Genomic DNA, 20898 nt, shown 5'->3' on the forward strand with positions numbered 1-20898 from the left:
CTTCTATTTGAACTTTTATGCACTTACTTTAGTTATCTGCTGCACTGACAAGATGCCTGCTCGGTGCGTGTTGGCGACTGTGGCGAAACTACTGAGCACAAAACTGGCGTGCAACGTTACAATTGACCTTTTTCTTTAAAGGGGGCACTTCAAAGAAACACTTTTTTTGTTTTCATGTTCATGCGGGAACATGAAAACTTAAGTAATCGGCTTTGTTGGCCACTCACTTGATAAAAATATGGGACAAGGTGCATGTCCCTTGACAGCTCAATACGGAACACGTACTTTTGTTTCAAAATACGGGATGCTTTATTTTTCAAGAAACGTTTGGCAACCCTTTTTAACCCTTGTGTGGTGTTCGGGTCTGTGGGACCCGTTTTCATTTTTTTTTTAAAGAAAAATTATACAATTAATTAATTTTTCAAACTGAGATTCACTGACTTTGGCTCATTTTCTGTGAAGAACATATATCCGAATACATATTTAATGACCACATACCATACACCACGCCTACACATTTCTATTACATATAAGATGTCCGGGTCCACTGGACCCGGGGCTAATAGAAGTGTGGAAATTGATGTTTTGTGTACCACACGCACACACACACACACACACACACACACTCACACACGCACGCACGCACACACACAGCAGGCCTAGACAGGAGGAGGGCAGATTGTAGGTACACAGAACATCAGAGGGTCAAATGTGTGAGAAAATGAAAGCAGACAGTGTTGACAAACAATGTTGCAACCTTGTGTGGGAACTGCAGGTGCAGAAACACAAAAGAAGAATCCCTGTGGGATGCAGAAACTGGCAGAGAAATTTTCCGTGCAACGTTCATATTGTTGTTACTCAGCCAGCGTTTGTGGGTCTGATGGACCCGTTGCATTTTGTGGCTTTTAATGCCTCACAATCAAACACTTTTATGTTAAAATACTGAACAGATGTTTATTGGGATAAGGTAAACACTTTTATGTTAAAATACTGAACAGATGTTTACCTTATCCCAATAAACATCTGTTCAGTATTTTAACATAAAAGTGTTTGATTGTGAGGCATTAAAAGCCACAAAATGCAACGGGTCCATCGGACCCACAAACGCTGGCTGAGTAACAACAATATGAACATTACACAAGGGTTAAGTAGCATTCATGCTAGCGGCGCCATCTTCACGTTCACGTTTCACTTTAAGATGCTATTTTAAACTTGATTTGCGCCGATGACAAGAAAGTTTGTCGCTGCCATACTAACTAATTACCTCAGTTTTATCTAAAGTTCCATCAAGGTTTATTTTGAAGTGAAACTGTAACTATCACTGGTGTGTGACATGATCACTACCCGTGCAATGCACGCTGCCTTCAGGCGCCGGTCAAAATATACATTTTAATAAATTTAAGGTAACGCGATCATTCTTAAAAAATGAATCACATGCGTTAACGTGTTAATATTGAAAGCCCTAGTAAAACGGTCTATATTTTTCACAATTACTCTGTGGTAAAATTTGTTATTGGCGCGAATAAAATGATTTGTGTTTACGGCGGGGCTTCACGGTGGCAGAGGGGTTAGTGCATCTGCCTCACAATACGAAGGTCCTGAGTAGTCTTGGGTTCAATCCCGGGCTCGGGATCTTTCTGTGTGGAGTTTGCATGTTCTCCCCGTGACTGCGTGGGTTCCCTCCGGGTACTCCGGCTTCCTCCCACCTCCAAAGACATGCACCTGGGGATAGGTTGATTGGCAACACTAAATTGGCCCTAGTGTGTGGATGTGAGTGTGAATGTTGTCTGTCTATCTGTGTTGGCCCTGCGATGAGGTGGCGACTTGTCCAGGGTGTACCCCGCCTTCCGCCCGATTGTAGCTGAGATAGGCTCCAGCGCCCCCCGCAACCCCAAAGGGAATAAGCGGTAGAAAATGGATGGATGGATGTTTACGGCGGTCACTCACCCGTTCACGCATACAAAAGCAGTCCAACAAAAACAACAAATAATTTTCAGTCATGTTGTTGTTATGACATAATATAGATTCAATGACCGCTTACACAAGCTATCCAAATCGCTATTATTAGCTAACAACACCCAAAGCTAATGCACGTGCATGTGTTACGTACATATGTAAGTACGTCGTTACTTCTTAGAAGCCGGAAAAGGACGGAACATGCTGTGTAAAACATGTGAAAGTTAGCGCCCACTAGATGTTTGTGTAAATGTTGCAAACAGGCCCTTTAAGTGTGAGTTTCACAAACAATTCAATTGTTAATGTTATGGAACATCATCAGTATGTTCAGTTCATAGTGATAGTGCAAACGCTTATGTCTCTTTTGTTAGTTTTGTTCAATTAGATATTTCTAGAAAAATGGCCAGTTTCTAGAAAAATAAGTTGAATGCTCGTCTCTCTGCTGTGCTTTAGATTGTAAGGTGTTTGACATTTCCTTAAATAAACATTTTTTCACAAGCTTTTTTTTTTTCTCTCCACCGGTTTAAGTATTTATTGTTATATGATTGGTGATTTTAGAAAAAAATAAACAAGCTATTAAGTATAAAAAATATGTTTTACAGTTTTTTATAATCATGCTGAAACTGTCAGCAGTGTTTTTAATTTTTTTTAATTTAAATTAATGGCTTCTTTATTTGTCAGGTAGATTATGTAAATTGCCTCCAACTGTTTATTAACCATGTTTTTATTATAATTTCAACAGAATAATAACCATACAAAATGGACTTTATATTGATTTTCCCTTTTATTGTGTATCATTTTCTTTCTTTTTTTTTTTTTAGAGATGTGCTCCTGCATCTATTCGACTTATGGATAATGAGCAATTTAAATTTGGTAAGTTTTGTTCATTTCTATTCTTGAACTTAAACTAGTGCTGTCAAACGATACAATTTTTAAAATCAGATTCATCACACATTTGCATTTTGATTAATTGTGATTAATCACAGTGAATTGAATCCCTTTAAAAAAGACCCTAATATTTTGACACAAATGCAATTTTATTGTCACAACGGCATGCAGGAAAAAATGTTTTAATGTTTTACTTGGATGCATGTCATTTATTTGTGTAAAATAGGGTCAAGGTAAGGAGAATATGTGGTCAAATTAAGATGTTTTGTGATTAATCGCATGGGTTAATCTTTGACAGTCCTATTTCTTACATTACTTTTTTTCGTTGATTTCAAGCAGAAATCTAATCTTAATATTTATTTAATCTGATATCATCAATGACTAGCATGCATTCTGTTTTTATTTCACTTGCATGTTAGCTGCACGACCATAGAGCTGAAACAAGATGAAGAATTGCTCAGAGCCTAAATGAAGTAGTAGTTCCATTGAAGTTTTACGATGCTTCTCCTTAAGGTCTCACCAGATGCATCTGGCATCACCAGACATCTCAGTAAAACTCCCCTTAGCCTCCAGGGATCTCATTATCTCGCCTCGATTTCCGCTCTCCACCAAGTAGGCAGTTCTAAGCATTAAGGAAGGAAGATGAGGTGACCAGGTTTTTCCACTAATAACTAAGACTCTGGCTCCGTGATACGTTCGCTAGCTTATTAGCGGCTTCTTTCATACTTTTAATCATGTCGGCTCTTGAGTGCGAGCAATTGATGCATTCACAAGTCCTTCTCCGATTGTGCAATGTGGTAGCGTCTTTTTGTGAAAGATGAAAAATGAGACTGTTGTCACTGTCACTGAGCTTGTTATGCAGAAGAGAGGAGCAAAGCACACAGGATGGAGAATTAAGAGTAAAATAATACACAGTGTCTGTCTCTGGATATGTCGTTAATTAAACAGCGTGAAGGTGGCAACAAAAGTTAAAACATACAGTCAAACCCAGAAGTGGACACAATTAGGACACTAAGTGATGAAGAGACTCAAGCATACATAGGGAGAAATAAATGAACTGTTAAGTCTGCGTGACATCACCCGTGACTTCTCCTGCCATTGATTGATAGCGATCCCGTTGGCCCCAGTCGCTCATTCCTGCTTGTCCACTGGCACTTTTTGTACGTCCAATCAGGAATAAATCAAAAAGTGTGTGTGAGGAAGACGGATATCCCCACATCAACCCCTCTTCCCTTCCGAAAGACTCTGATTTATTGTCGCTGTTGCCTGCAACCACTGGCCCGTTGTAAACCTATTCAAATGTTGCCATTTATTTTTCCTCCCTTTGTTTGAGAGTCCAAATAACTCTTGACTTGCCGGCTCTCTCCGATTCCTGCAAGGTGTGAGCATTAGAGTATGACAAATGTGAGAAACTAAATCTTCTGTTCTTTCTTGGCCCACGTCTTTATGGCTTACTCCTAACTTGTGTTTTCACAGGTCATGCCCTCAAGCCTCAGGTGTCGTCACTTTTCACCTCCTTTCTGGACGGCCTGAAGAAACTGTACATCACCAAGGTGAAACAGGAGCGGAAGCGCTCCATGTCCGTGGCGCCCTACAAGTATTTCCCATGAAAAATGAACCCGCCTCTTAAATTCTCAGTTCAAAGGCTTCGACCAGAACCGCTTGTGCGTGGCCACCCTGCTGTTTGAGGGGGATCGAGAGAAGGTCCTGCAGCACGAGAAGCAAGTTTATGACATTGCCGCGAAATTTGGGTTAGTAGTTGTTCACTTGTCTGTTTTCCTGTGGCAGGGCCACGCTGAAAAGAAAAACAAATTGTACTTTAAAGAATTGAAAAACAATTGTATTACTTTCGATATGAGGATAAATGGTTGTGGTAGTTTTACAAGAAAATAATAATAAAATTTAAAAAAAAAGGTGAGAATATATATTTTCATGTAACACAGATATTTTAAATGTGTCTATATTTTTCACAATTACTAATTATTTTGAATAAACATTTGCCTGGCCTTCAGCCTTGTCGCTCACCGCAGTCTCATCAACACATACACGCAAGGAGCGCGTTGATGTATACAAAAGCAGTCCAAAAGAAGCAACTAACAATTTGCAAACACGTTGTTGTTACAATAATCTATATATTCAATGATTTGATTTGATTTTTATTAAGGATCCCCATTAGCTGGTTGCCACAACAACCCACTAGTCTTCCTGGGGTCCACAAACTCAATACAATTACAAGTAAAAGCATATAATTATAACTACACAATATGGAAACAAATAAAAGCATCAACAATCAAACAATTTACACTCACAGAATATTAATAACTACACAATACAAAACCAAACAAAAATCATCAACAAGCAAACTATTTTTCAGACTCGTATAAAATATTACTTTCCTTTCAAAAACCTGTTTACTTTCAATGCCGGTCAGAATTCGAGGCAGGTTATTACGGAGCGATACAGATCTATAAATAAAAGATTTCCGCAAAGCATTCTTCCTGGGACGAGGGAGTACAAAATGACCCTCACTAGACGCCCTGGTATTATGATTATGAATAGTGCTACTGTAAACTATTTGGGCCATGAGAAAATAGATATAATGATAGCTAACGCTAGTTGCTAAAATTGCTATCATTAGCTGAACACACACAAAAGCTAATGCATGTACGTGCATGTTACGTACAGGTGTAGTTTACGTCATTACATGCTAAAAGCCTAGAGGGCGCTAACTTTCCAAAGTGTAGTAAGCAATATATCCCACCCTCTTTCATATTTGAGCACGTTTTTTTGGTTTTAATTCAGTACGAGTAGTAATTGTGAAAAATTTAGATGTTTAGAATAATATATATTCGGTTAAACCACTAATTGTAACATAAGCTAGCTGGCGGTGTTCTTGTTATATTTTTTCGTTTGAAAAATGTTACATTGAGCAAGTTGCAAACAACACCCTTAAGTTTAATAAACAATGAATTAGTCAATGTTGTACCACATTTGTTTGTGTAAATTCTCTAAAAAACATGTGTTCAAAATAATTGTATATCACATCATATATTTTGCAGATTTTTTGGGAGAAAATAAATGTCCGACTGTAACGTTTACCTAAAAATTAATTCTCCTATTTTTATTCTCAAAAACTTCATTTTCGTTATATAGACTATTTTTTTCATGATGTTGCCATTTTTATTTGTATTTGATTTTTGTAGCAATTTACCTCCTATATCCTTAGTCACAACAACAACAACACTTTACTTAACCAGACATTATGAATAATTGTGAAAAGGATGTTTTGGGCTTGCTGTTCTTCTCAGTTTGTCTTAGTTTGCAGTGATGGATCACCTGTGGATGTCCTCCTGCCAGGCCCGCCTTTGTGGGTGCTGATCAATGAGGTCTTTGGAGGAAATCAGGCTCACTGGGAAGCTCCATTGATGATTTTGACCGATTTTAAAACAATCACTTGCAGTTATGTCTCCTCACGGCAGACACAAAAGATTTTAGCAATTATTACACTCAGTTGTGCAACAGTAAGAGAGAGACAAAAAAAGTTGTGCTTAAGATTCAAAATGGTATGTTACTTTGATTCTAATGAAGTTATGACATTATTTTTTTTTATAAATTCAATGTAAAATATGAATAATAACCATCCACCCATCCATTTTCTATATTGCTTGTCCTCATTAGAGTAATTGGTAAGCTGAAACTTATCTTGGCTGGCAGCGTTGAACACTCTGCACTGGTCACCAGCCAATCACAGGGCACATACAGAGAAACATTAACATTCACACTGGCACCTATGGCCAATTTGTAGTCTCCAGTTAAATTAACAATGTGTGTGGAAAGTGGGAGGAAACCCGAGTACGTGTAGGAAAACCCACGCACGCATGAGTTGACCATGCACATTCTACACAGAATTTCCCAAATGGGATTCGAATGCTCGATCTGCATGCCAACCACTCGTCCTGTCTGGCGAATATAAGTAACCTTTGTATCAAAACAAGATTATTTTGTTGAAAAAAACTACATGACAACCTGTCATAAGCAACAGGAACATGGAGTGGGCTACAGTATGGTTTTCTGCGACCATTCAGTGCTACTGAACTTAGTTTATTTAGGTCAATGAAATAGTGGAAATAATTTGATACAGCTCTGCGCATGATTCAGTGCAGTGCTCCATTAGAATATAGCTACACTTCGATACTAAAATGATCATTTGTGAAGGCTCTGTGAAGTAAAACATGTACTTTCCCCATCGTGCATCATTGAAGGAGAAGGCGCAACAACACAATATATTGATTCTTTATGACTATTTGATATTATTGGCTCAGCTGGTGGACTGACCTTTTAATAAGCATCATCAGAAACTTGTCAGGTAGACATGACATATTTAGCTTTATTACATTATTTCAACTAAATGGCCATCAAATCAAGTGCCGGTGATGGATAAGTGCACCTCAGTGAGGGATATTTTCTTGTGGTGTTGGGAAGCAGCATGAATCGATAAAGTGATTTTCTAATGAGCTTGGCCGGATTAGTTTGGGTGCTAGATGAAAATTTGATTACACACTGGAGGTGATCGATGTGCGGATGACCTGCGGCAAAGCTCACAGCGCGGCTCCATTGATCTGTACATTGTTGGATTGACAGGCTCGCAGGCAGCTGTTGTGAAAGCGGCCCACAAAGCTCAAAGAAGGCCTTGTTGAATATTAACCCTGTTATCTTTTTCCAGAGGCCTGGCAGCTGGAGAGGACAATGGGCAGAGGGGCTACATGTTGACCTTTGTCATCGCTTACCTCCGGGTGGGTCACTGCTCTGGCTTTTTTTTTTTCTCCACAGGCTGTGCTGATGGGCAGGTGGGCCGGGCCTCTGACAGTAGAGATAGCGTAGCGAGGAACACAAGAAGCCTGCAGAATGTGACCTCTAAGGCTCTTGATTTGATGTGGTCACATTTATTGTCAGGGGTTTTTCCACCCTGGAGTGTATCTCTTTTCTTACAGAGAATTAAGATGTTTTCTTTTCACATTTATAGTCAAATCCATTCATGTCGCTTCTATGTGTTGAAGTAACTCAAACTATTTATCATTTAGTTTGACACCTAGAGAACAGACTGCCCCCAATACACATTAATCCTACCTTGTCATAGTGACCCATGTCCTGTAGTTGTCTCAAAAATAGCGAGATGTGCATGAATATCATTTTAAATAGACAGTAAAAGTATAATGTAGTTCATGTTCTTCTTTTAAAAGGATTTGGGAATGGACTACTATGTGATAGGAGAGTCATTTGAGACCTCCGTACCATGGGACAGGTAAATTATGTTTATTTATTGCATCACACATCATTACTCATCCCTCTCAATTTCTTCATGTACTTCCATCAGCTACTTGAATGAAGACTAAAGCCTCTTATCTTTTTAGCCCCTCTTACAGTAGAGAGGGATTCATATGGCCTCATTCCTGGGTGGATCTTACATGAGAGGAAAGTGGGGGGGGTTTATCATTTTGCAATGTAGTCTGTTGTAAATGATAGAAAGCGCCACGCTATGTAGCAACTGATGCTGTGGTCAACGTTAGAATTTCCGCAAAACACATTTTTAAAATATTCAACACTGTACTGCTGTCTGGTGGCTTAAGTAGATAGTGCACCCCCCAATTTGTCACGTTCCATGTGTCTCGTAAACCGTGACGAATAGGGCCATATAAATCCCCTTCCTACTGTAGTTTTTAAGGGGTCATATTATGCTTTATTTTCTACATGTAAAACACTTCCTTGTGGTCTGCATAACATGTAATGGTGGTTCTTTGGTCAAAATGTTGCATAGATCAGTATTTTTCAACCACTGTGCCGCGGCACACTAGTGTGATGTGAGATACAGTCTGGTGTGCCGTGGGAGATTATCTAATTTCACCTATTTGGGTTAAAAATATTTTCTGCAAACCAGTAATTATAGTCTCCAAATGATGTGTTGTTGTTGAGTGTCGGTGCTGTCTAGAGCTCGGCAGAGTAACCGTGTAATACTCTTCCATATCAGTAGGTGGCAGCCGGTAGCTAATTGCTTTTTAGATGTCGGAAACAGCGGGAGGCAGCATGCAGGTAAAAAGGTGTTTAATGCTTAAACAAAAAATAAACTAAATGTGAGTGCCCCTAAAAAAAAGGCATTAAAGCTTAGGGAAGGCTATGCAGAATGAAACTAAAACTGAACTGGCTACAAAGTAAACAAAAACAGAATGCTGGACGACAGCAAAGACTTACTGTGAAGCAAAGGCGGCGTCCACAATGTACACCCAAACATGACCTGACAATCAACAATGTCCCCACAAAGAAGGATAAAAACAACTGAAATATTCTTGATTGCTAAAATAAAGTAGATGCGGGAAATATCGCTCAAAGGAAGACATGAAACTGCCACAGGAAAATACCAAAAAAAGAGAAAAAGCCACCAAAATAGGAGCGCAAGACAAGAACTAAAACACGACAGGTGACAGTACACCTACTTTGAGACAAGAGCTAAAGTGATGCATGCTTGGTTATGCTTTAAATTCATATCCAACAATTGCGACAACGACTTTTTACTGTCAACTGAGTTTCGTTTTTTAATGATTTCTGCTGGTGGTGTGCCTCCGGATTTTTTCAACGCAAAAAATGTTCCTTGGCTCAAAAAAGGTTGAAAAACACTGGCATAGATGATGTTTTACAGACCGTTTTCAAGCTGCTTTATGGTTGTTTCTTCAGGATGTGCCGTTTTGTGTTGGTCTTCTTTATGTGCCTTCACTTCCATTGCATCTTCTCCCCGCCAGCCATGTTGTAGGTTTTTAGTACTTCCATAGCGAGTCTACTGACAGATATAAGTTCGAACTATACGCTATTTTGTAATAAAAATGGTAACAACGGAGAATGCATGTGCATGTACGAGCCAGTCTGCCCCACAACAAGAGGATAGAGGAAAAAATAAGGGGCTTATTGACTACAATGGTGGACTCGCGCAAAGCACTTTGGGAAAATGTTTACGATATATGAAAATATTTGCTGATTCACAATTGAGAAAAATGCCACTAATGGGGCAAATTTCAAACAGCTCGTTTGGAGGAAGTATGAAGGAAGGCAAGATTGTTTTATAAATATCTCCAACATACCTCCATGGTTTATTTAAAAACAGGTACCAATAGGTAAGGAAAGTTGGTTTTGCATAATAGGTCCCCATTAATAGCTGTATTTTTTAGTGCCAGCTCCCACTTGCTGAAACATATCATGCCCTATACAGTATATAATAATGGACCTAGAAATGAACAGTTCAAGGGTCAAACCGTTGCCATCTTCCTTAACTGGCATGTAAGTGCAAAAATAAGTTAGCCGCTGTCAGTGAAATGCATTTATCATGTCTCTTTTGTTGGATGCGTTTCTTTTCTTAACACCCCTTGTTCAGCATACACACCATGTTAATTTATGATGCTTACTGAACCGAAGTCTATTGTAGTACGCTGATTGATGTCTCGTGGGACGTCATGCATAAATATTGGTTCAAACTCTTCCATTAATGCAACATGAGCCACTGGTACAAGTCTCACCGACTGCGGCAAGCTATCCTTGTTGTCATTGTCGCATGCAACGCTCCCTGTTGTGTAACATGCCTGACGGGAGAGATGAAGAGAGCAAGTGACCGAGGCGAGCACATAGGTTTGGCTCATTACCCATCCACCTTGCCATCCTCCACATGGCTAAACATGCCTAGAGCCGACGGCCATTTCCGCACCAATGAGAACCGCTCGTGTAGTGTTCTCCATCTGAATCTACCTCCTCTTTCTTGGGCTCATTCTTTTTTGTAATATATGTTCACAGAAGTCTTCAACTGCATTCTGTGCAATAAATGGCCCAAAAGGTTTAACACAACAAAGATACTTAGACTTTTGTTAAGTGCCAAGTGTCTCACTTTTTTTTCTCACTTGCAGGGTTTTGGATATTTGCCGGAATGTAAAAGCTCGCATCATCAAAGAGTGTAAAGACAAAGGAGTCCAGTTTCCGCCATTAGCCACATGCAGGTAAGATTTCGGATTTTCTCATGACCCTACCAATATCAGTGACATTTTGACAAGCAGCTTTTGATTGTTTGACATGAAGTTGCTTTACAAAGTCTCTGATCAGCTAAAGTAGCAGTTGTATTTGTATTTATTTGGGGCTGGGATGGCTAAATATGTCTATGGTAAATGGGTTATACGTGTATAGCGCTTTTCTACCTATTAATAGCTCGATATGTTTAGGCCATGTCACGATACACGATATATATCTCGATATTTTGCCTGAGCCTTGAATGAACACTTGATGCATATAATCACAGCAGTATGATGATTCTATGTGTCTACATTAAAACATTCTTGTTCATACTGCACTAATATATGCTCATTTTAAACTTTCATGCAGAGAGGGAAATCATAACTAAGTCAATTTACCAAAACTGTATTTATTAAACAGTTATTAAGCAGTGGCACAAACATTCATGTCATTTCAAAACAGAAAGTGCAAGATTGTTAGAGACATTTTAAAACAAGCTATCAGTGCACTTTTGTGCATGATGTCACTAAGATGACATATCAAAACAACACTAAATTAAAGTGCACTTTTTGTACAGAACGCCACTACAATAGTTTAAAACAAATAAAGTGCACTTTTGTGCATGATGTCACACAAGATATTTCAATAACTGTCAAATAAAAATGAACTGCATAATAGGAAATCAAATAGTGTATGTCCTTCGCTATGTGGTAGGTTCCTGCGGACGTTATCTCCTTCTGTTGTTGACTATTTGTTCCATACGGTGTTGATGTGGAAATGGTTGCTTCTGCATTTTGTGGGTGTGGCACCGAACGGAGATGTTGACATGCGGCGTTTCAAGCACTCTTCATTCTCTAGCGGGTGACTTTTCAAATGATGCTACAAATTAGCAGTGCTGCTACTTTTTGTAGCAACACTTTTGCCGCATATTTGACATATTACGGTTGTCTGTTAAACATCTTCCCCTTGAAGCCAAACCACCACCAGAAGATGGACCCTGTGCTGTTTTCTTGGGAATTAATTCTTCCTTCATTTGTTACCAGATTCGCACCTTCTCTCTCTCGTATTACCACTCGCACAGCTAACGTTACCTATGCCGCTACCCCTCTGCTCCGCGAGAGCGTATGACGTTGCACGCGTGACAGTATGTGACGTATGTGACAAGGTGCTTGTTTTATGTCTCTGTGAGAAGGAGGGACAAGAAAGAGTGAGAAACGCCTGTAGTGTAATGCCCACAGCTTAAAGCAACTACGTGAGAACGTATACTCGAATATCACGATAGTCATTTTCTATATCGCACAGAGACAAACCCGCGATATATCGAGTATATTTGATATATCGCCCAGCCCTACTTCAAGGTACTCAAAGCGCTTTAATACTATTTCCACATTCACCCATTCACACACTGATGGCGGGTGCTGCCATGCACGGCCCTAACCACGACCTATCAGGACCAAGGGTGAAGTGTCTTGCTCAAGGACACAACGGACGTGACTAGGTTGGTAGAACCTGGGGATCGAACCAGGAACCCCCCAGGTTGCTGTCAATGTTACATTCTCTGCATCAAGGAAAGATGAGGGAAAAAAGATGGTACTTTGGTGCTCCAATCTATTTGCCACTGATCATTATTGGCCAATCCATCCATCCATCCATTTTCTACCGCTTATTCCCTTTGGGGTCGCGGGGGGCGCTGGAGCCTATCTCAGCTACAATCGGGCGGAAGGCGGGGTACACCCTGGACAAGTCGCCACCTCATTGCAGGGCCAACACAGATAGACAGACAACATTCACACTCACATCCACACACTAGGGCCAATTTAGTGTTGCCAATCAACTTATCCCCAGGTGCATGTCTTTGGAAGTGGGAGGAAGCCGGAGTACCCGGAGGGAACCCACGCAGTCACGGGGAGAACATGCAAACTCCACACAGAAAGATCCCGAGCCCGGGATTGAACCCAAGACTACTCAGGACCTTCGTATTGTGAGGCAGATGCACTAGAAAAGTTTGTGATTGCCAGATGCCAATCAATGCCTTTCAATGGGGTGGCGTAGCGCTGCTTGGTTGGTAGAGCAGCCGTGCCAGCAATTTGAGGGTTCCAGGTTCGATCCCCAGCTTCTACCAACCTTGTCACCACCGTTGTGTCCTTGAGCAAGACACTTCACCCTTGGTCTTGAGCAATGCACTTTACCCACCTACTCCCAGTGCGACCCACACTGGTTTAAATGTAGCTTAAAGATGTAGATAATGTGTTTCACGATGTAAAGCGCTTTGAGTCTCTATAGAAAAAAAAGCTATATAAATATAATTGACTTCAATTCACTTCACTTCAGTGCTGATCACAAAAAACAATCACTTCGAGCTCATACCTTGCAGCTTGGTTCTTCTGCTGACAGACGCGACTATCAGCTAACTGTGTTTGTGGATTTCCCTACATCTCTAAGTTATTGTCACCTCCATTGCAGCAAACAAACTACATTGCTTACGAGTAAGAGGCTAAAAATGAGACACATCGAGCAAGTGCGCAACAAGAAAACATACTAACCGCTAAGCGAGCTTGAATCAACAGAAGATTAAGTGCTTAGTTCACTTTCCAGAAGTGTAGATGTAACCGCGTTGTGGAAAGTAAGCAGTTATTGACAGGAAATTAACAAGTAGATTAACATGAGACAATAGAGAGAGAATGCTATATTAACTACACAAGCAACAGCGCACTGGAGGCACTTGTAAAGGGGGTGTATGGACCGATCCATACATCAATAGTGTCAATAACAAGGGGGGTAACAGTATATGATTGATGCTAGTCATTAGATCATTATTTTATCTTCACAAAATCCTTTTTTTGGACGTTTTGTTAATGTTTTTGTTAAAATTCAGGGAAGAAGTCACTGGACAAAGGATTGTGAGTAGGGATGTCTGATAATGGCTTTTTGCCGATATTCCGATATTGTCCAACTCTTTAATTACCGATACCGATATCAACCGATACCGATATCAATCGATATATACAGTCGTGGAATTAACACATTATTATGCCTAATTTGGACAACCAGGTATGGTTGATGATAAGGTACGTTTAAAAAAAATTAATAAAATAAAATAAGATAAATAAATTAAAAACATTTTCTTGAATAAAAAAGAAGGTAAAACAATACAAAAACAGTTACATTGAAACTAGTAATTAATGAAAATTAGTAAAATTAACTGTTAATGGTTAGTACAATTAGTGGACCAGCAGCATGCACAATCATGTGTGCTTACGGATTGTATCCCTTGCAGACTGTATTGATATATATTGATATATAATGTAGGAACCAGAATATTAATAACAGAAAGAAACAACCCTTTTGTGTGAATGAGTGTGAATGAGTGTAAATGGGGGAGGAAGGTTTTTTGGGTTGGTGCACTAATTGTAAGTGTATCTTGTGTTTTTTATGTTGATTTAATAAAAAAAAAAACAACAAAAAAACCGATACCGATGATAAAAAAAACGATACCGATAATTTCCGATATTACATTTTAACGCATTTATCGGCCGATAATATCGGCCTGTCTCTAATTGTGAGTCGTAGATTTTTTGAAATTTAGTTTTTGCTTTTGTTTAAGTACTATGGGTTAGGGTATGTTCTACTCAAACAATTGTTTGTAATAATAGAGAATAGTGAAATATTTCAAATATTTAGTTGATATTGTTACACTGCCTTCCAGTGTTCTTGTTGCTCATTATAAAAACACTGGGGGGAAAAAATTATTCAGTAATCTTAAATATTATATAGTAAAAAGTATTGGTATCAGTATTGGTATGGCCAATAATGCTACTTGACTTCCCAAAAACTAAAGGGGTTTCCCTTTTCAGGTCGTGTCGTCAATAGCTCGCACCATAATTACATAAAAAAGCACAGTTAATACATGTAATCAGTATTTGCTGGAATATCGGTATCAAAATTGGAAGCAGAAAACCCTTCTCAAAACATCCCGAGATGCTACCATAGAAAATGAGCCTTTTGAGGGGAAAAAAAGGTTATAGACGTCCAGCGTCATAGTCATAAAAAAATCAACAACACGTTGCTCTGTAAATTGTGCAAATTAGAAATGTATTTTCCAGCAGCGCTGCTGCGATGCACAATCTATTAAAAAGGCAGCACCAAGGGTGATTCTCTAGGATGGCAGAGAAAGTAAAAAAGGCTCTCCAAGTAATTGCCTTTGGTATCCCCAACCGAACAACATGCATTTAAAGTTTCTAGAAACAAGAAAATTGTTTTGCACCAATATACTAAAAACAGTTAGTTGCAAAAGGAAACTAAATCTACAGAATAGTCAAAAAAAATAATACATTGATTAAAAAAATAACAGTTTGGGACAGCCCTATATTTATTATTTAATTAAAAGAACAGCTTCAAAGTCATGTTGATGCTACATTGAGCTTGTAATTCTGTCATGCTATATGACGTCAGTAGCTTCACCTGTTAGTTTAGCGCAGGGGTCACCAACGCGGTGCCCGTGGGCACCAGGTCGCCCGTAAGGACCATTCTAAAAATCGTATCTTTTTTTAAAATTTTTATTTTATTTTTATTTAAATCAACATAGAAAAAACACAAGATACACTTTCAATCAGTGCATCAAAAAATTAGGGAACATAACAGATTGCATATAATTTATAAACAAAATTACATTTTCAAAATAAGCATTTATATACAGTCCAGATTATGTCCAGGTCACTCAAATTAGGGAACACAACAACAGATAGCATATTTCTTTAAACATAATTTTACTTTCAAAATAAGCCTTTGAGGACTCCCCATCTTTTTTTATGTTTTTTGGCATCATTATCGTTTTCAACCATGTAACTTTCTAAAGTTAAAAAATACTGAATAAATGTTTTAAAGAAAGTAATACTAAGTGAATATCTGTTTTTGGCCTTAAAAATAAACCTTTTACCGTGTACTATAATTAAATTGACTAAATCATGATTGCCAATAAACTCTCCTAAAATAACAGAAACCACATCAAGCTTCATAAACAAACCAATCCTTAAACACATTTTTTCAACTTCCACCCAAAACGAAGACACAATATGATAATACCAAAACAAATCCAGGGTGGATTCAGACTCCTGACAACAAAATCGGCAATCATCTGACTCTGTCATATTCCATAATTTTAACATTTTCCCCGTGGGTAAGAAGTTATAAATAATTTCAATTTGAAAATAACGATTTTGCACATCGATAGTAGTTTTATAGATTAGTTTGAATATGGCATTCCATGGCAACGGGCAGTCAAAAAAGTCCTCCCATTTTCCATATGTGTTGTATGGGGCAGCCTTCAAAGATTTCTTTATTAAATAAAAATTATATATTTTTCTATTTATTTTAGTTCCTTTTTGCCAACTAGAATTTCTTATTAGAGGTTTACAAACTAATAATTTAGTAGTTCCATAATTAATTATTTGTTTCCATCTTTTCCCAATTACTCCAGTTAGTTGATTAAATGAAAAGCTTGAGCAAACATCACCATACATAGTTCTAAATTCATCATACTTCATAATTTTACCATTCTCATTGATAATATCATTGACAAAAATGATTCCTCTTTCAAACATATTTTTTCAAAAGAAAGGCTTACCATCTATTACAATATTAGAGTTCATCCATATTATCTGCTGCAAAATATTGTCTCTTTTTTTCTGGCACATAAAATTGAAAACACCACCATGAGTGGATTGTTTCCTTCATGAACCTCGCCATGTTTCCCAGCAGACTCTCTACATAAAAAAAACAATTTATTTTAATACAGTACATGTTTTTTGTCCAACAGGACACTTGTGTACCACTCAGTGTTTAAATACATCTTTGGAACAATTGATGCTTTTAAAGACAGACACATAGCTTCAAGGTTGAGAAGTTTCAGGCCCCCATATTCATACTCATTGTCCAAAACCTTTCTTTTAATCTTTTCTGGTTTGCCGTCCCAGACAAAATCGAAGACCCTCCGCTCATAAATCTTAAAAAAAGTTTTGTGATGGAGCTGGTAATGACAAAAACGAATAAATAAATTGAGGAATAATTAACGAGTTGACAATAGATATTTTACCATACAAGGTTAAGGATTTCCCTTTCCATAATTGCATAATTTTGTCCAGCTTTCTTAGTCGATTATCATAATTTACTGAGCCTAGATCTTCCAGATTCTCTGGGACAACAACACCAAGTATGTTAACTGGTCCATCTGTCCACAAAACAGGCACTTTGAATTCCATTCGAAAGGACGTTCCCTTTAGATTTCCGATCCATAACATTTTACATTTATCATAATTAAGCTTAAGGCCAGATTGCTGTGAAAATATGTCCAAAAGATTAAGAAGGTTCCGCAAACAATGAGGAAAAATCTTATCTTTGTGAATCAGCCTTTTCTGACATGAACTTCATCAAGAACAAACACAGAACACGCCACACTGATGCACATCTGCAAGACTCACTCAGAGTTGCAGTGTTAAGTTACACACCAGAGTACAACACACTAGTTAACAGCATGCAATGCCAGGCTTCCCACTAACTGACAAAGAAACAGATAACAGATTTGGTGTCCAGTTCAAAGTGTGACATGATCTATTTAAAAATTTGAGAGTTGACTTTTGTATTTTACATGAGTTATTATTTGTACAAACATGGTGCAAAGTAATTCATGATTTGTTAAAAAATGTTAGTGGCTAGCTAGTTAAAATGGGATATTGTGATTTCACAAGACTGTCTTAGAAGTGATCATTTGAAAATGTTCAATTTGAAAAATGTGCACTTAGAGAAAATATAAAAATAAAGTGTTGCATATTGATATCTGTTTCTATATATATTTATTGTGAGAAATCATTAAGATGATCAGTGTTTCCACAAAGATAAATATAATTAATTATTAATAATAACATAGAGTTAAAGGTAAATTGAGCAAATTGGCTATTTCTGGCAATTTATTTAAGTGTGTATCAAACTGGTAGTTCTTCGCATTAATCAGTACCCAAGAAGTAGCTCTTGGTTTCAAAAATGTTGGTGACCCCTGGTTTAGCGACTAACATTTTATGTTTAAAGTTGCGTGCAATGCTTGTTCAAACTTAACTGCACACTGTTTATTTCGAGACATGAATTTACCTAATTGCAGACAATTTTTTTACATTAATCCAACTTGCCCTAAAAGAGAAATAGATATGTGATTTCTTAATGCTATTTAAACTGGCTGGTCCTTCCACATAAGTAGTGTACGTTGGCCAGAGCCTGACGACCAGACGGCGAGCAGGCTGCTGCTCTATGCTGGTGGACAGATTAAGCCTCACCCTGATTATGCCACAGTTATTCATTTCCCGGCTACGGTCTGTCACATGATTGATTTGTCCATTTAACCTCTGGAGGAGTCAGCGTGCCAGGTGATGGGCCATGTCAAATGAACAAAGGCCTCGGCAGGGAGCAAGAGCAAGAGACTCTGAGAGCTGAAACATTTATCTTTACTATGAATGGTGATTTATTTTTTAAATTTACAAGTAGCTACATGGCTTGTATTTTATTGAGTCTCTTTTTAAAACTTTAGACACTTCTCAGTAAACTACAGTGCATACGGCAAGTATTCACAGCGCTTCACTTTTTCCACATTTTGTTATGTTACAGCTTTATTCCAATTTTGAATACATCAAAATCTTTGTACATAATGACAATGTAAAAAAGTTGTTTTTTTGTTTTGTTTTTTGAGATGTTGCCAATTTATTAAAAATAAAAAAACAACGAAATCACAACAGCCTTTGCCATGGAGGTCAAAAGTGAGATCAGGTGCGACCTGTCTCAACTGATCATCCTTGAGATGTTCCTACAGCTTAATTGGAGTCCACCAGTGGTAAATTCAGTTGATTGAACATGATTTGGAAAGGCACAAACCTTTCTATGTATAAGGTCCCACACTTAACAGTGCATGGCAGCGCACAAACCAAGAATGAAGTCGAAGGAACTGTCTGTAGACCTCCGGTCCCAATTAGCACAGTGGCCTCCATCATCCGTAAATGGAAGAAGTTTGGAACCACCAGGACCCTTCCAGGAGCTGGCCGGCCGTCCAAACTGAGCGATCGGGGGAGTAGGGCCCTTGTCAGGGAGGTGACCAAGAACCCGATGGTCACTCTGTCAGAGCTACAGCATTCCTCTGTGGAGAGAGGAGAATGGTCCACAAAGACAATCATCTATGCAGCAATCCACCAATCAGGCCTGTTTTGGGGAGTGGCCAGACTGAAGCCATTCCTTGTAAATTTTTTGCCAAAAACAGAAACAAAATTATCTGGTCTAATGAGACAAAGATTGAACTCTTTGGCGTGAATGCCAAGCATCATGTTTGGAGGAAACCTGGTTCCGCTCATCACCGGGTCAATACCATCCCTACAGGGAAGCATGGTGGTGGCAGCATCAAGCTCTGGGGATGGAACTGGGAGACAAGTCAGGATAGAGCGAAAGATGAATGCAACAATGTACAGAGACATCCTGGATGAAAACCTGCTCCAGAGCGCTCTTGAATTCCGATTTGGGCGACGGTTCATCTTTCAGCAGGACAACAACCACAATCACAAAGCCACAATATCAAAGAAATGGCTTCAGGACAACTCTATAAATGTCCTTGAGTGTCCCAGCCAGAGCCTAGACTTGAATCTGATTGAACATCTCTAGAAAGATCTAAAAATGGCCGTGCACCGACACTTCCCATCCAACCTGATGGAGCTTGAGAGGTGCTGCAAAGAGGAATGGGTGAAACTGCCCAAAGATAGGTGTGGCAAGCTTGTGGCATCATAGTGAAAAAGACGTGAGCCTGTAATTGCTGCCAAAAGTGCATCAACAAAATACTGATAAAATACCTATGTACATGTAATTTCTTTGTTTTATTTTTAATACAATTGCATAAAGCTAAAAAACAAACAAAACAACTGTTCACATTGTCATTATTGGGTATTGGGTGTGGAATTTTGAAGACAAAAATGAATGTATTCCATTTAGGAATAAGGCTATAACATGACAAAATGTGTGAAAAGTGAAGTGCTGTGAATACTTTCCGGATGCAATATATTTGAAGAGATTTAAGTGTCTAATAGTCACATGTGCATCACAAGCAACCAAGCATGTTTCGCCTGGTATTGTTTGAGTGTGATAAAAATGCAGGATTCTTTTGCCAAGTATCTTATTTAGGAAATTAATTTACTCCACTGCAGAGAGTAAAAGGTGACGATTAAACGCAAGGCATAAATGTACAATTGTACAAATGCATTTTATATGTATATGAATATATAATACACAATGTAATATTAATATTTACTTGTATATTAGGGCTGTCAAAATTAACAAGTTCACTCATGTGATTAATCAAAAAAATGATCGCAATAATCATGAACTCACTTAGATTAATCATCCACTGTGCTTGCTGACAAATTTCACTCCAAAAGACAGCCTAAAAAGCTTTGGATAAACCTGTTACGAAGTTTTGTGCAAATAAATGACATGCATTCAGGTAAAACGTTCCTAGATGACATTCTGACAATACAATTTTACTTGTGTACAAATATTGGGGTCTTTTCTTAAGCAAATTCTAATTACGCAAGCGAGTAATCAACAGTGATTAATCATGATAAATCTAAATTTCAAATTGTGATTAATCTGATTTAAAAAAAATAATTTGACAGCCCTAATATGTATGTATTTTATTAAAATTGCTATTAAGATTAAATATGATTCAACATTTTCACCAAATTTATTAAGGGGAAAATAAAGTGTATTAGATACTGCGCTAAAAGGGGAACTGCTCTATTTTTGGAATTTTGACTATCATTCACAATCGTTATGTGAGACAAGCACACATACTTGATGTTTTTAATTTTTTTATGCGTTCTAACTTGTAAATAAACACTAGCAAAAGTGAGCCAAGAATGGTGGTAATTGGAGTCATTGACATCAATGCATCTATTCCGCCCCGAAAGCGCTCTAAAAACACCCAAAAACCTCCAT

General features: G+C 38.2%; 1 protein-coding gene across 1 annotated transcript in view; it reads left to right on the top strand.

Moving 5' to 3' along the window:
• The window catches only part of agps (alkylglycerone phosphate synthase), a 79354-nt gene that overhangs the window by 27403 nt on the left and 31053 nt on the right, over positions 1–20898 (top strand). The window contains exons 12-17 of the mRNA XM_061971580.2: positions 2778–2829; positions 4321–4397; positions 4483–4595; positions 7568–7637; positions 8085–8146; positions 10785–10874. Coding sequence (XP_061827564.1) covers positions 2778–2829; positions 4321–4397; positions 4483–4595; positions 7568–7637; positions 8085–8146; positions 10785–10874 — 464 coding nt within the window. The remainder of the gene's footprint in view (positions 1–2777; positions 2830–4320; positions 4398–4482; positions 4596–7567; positions 7638–8084; positions 8147–10784; positions 10875–20898) is intronic.

The sequence above is a fragment of the Nerophis lumbriciformis genome, linkage group LG13 (genome assembly GCF_033978685.3).
Source record: "Nerophis lumbriciformis linkage group LG13, RoL_Nlum_v2.1, whole genome shotgun sequence".
NCBI classification, from domain to species: domain Eukaryota; kingdom Metazoa; phylum Chordata; class Actinopteri; order Syngnathiformes; family Syngnathidae; genus Nerophis; species Nerophis lumbriciformis.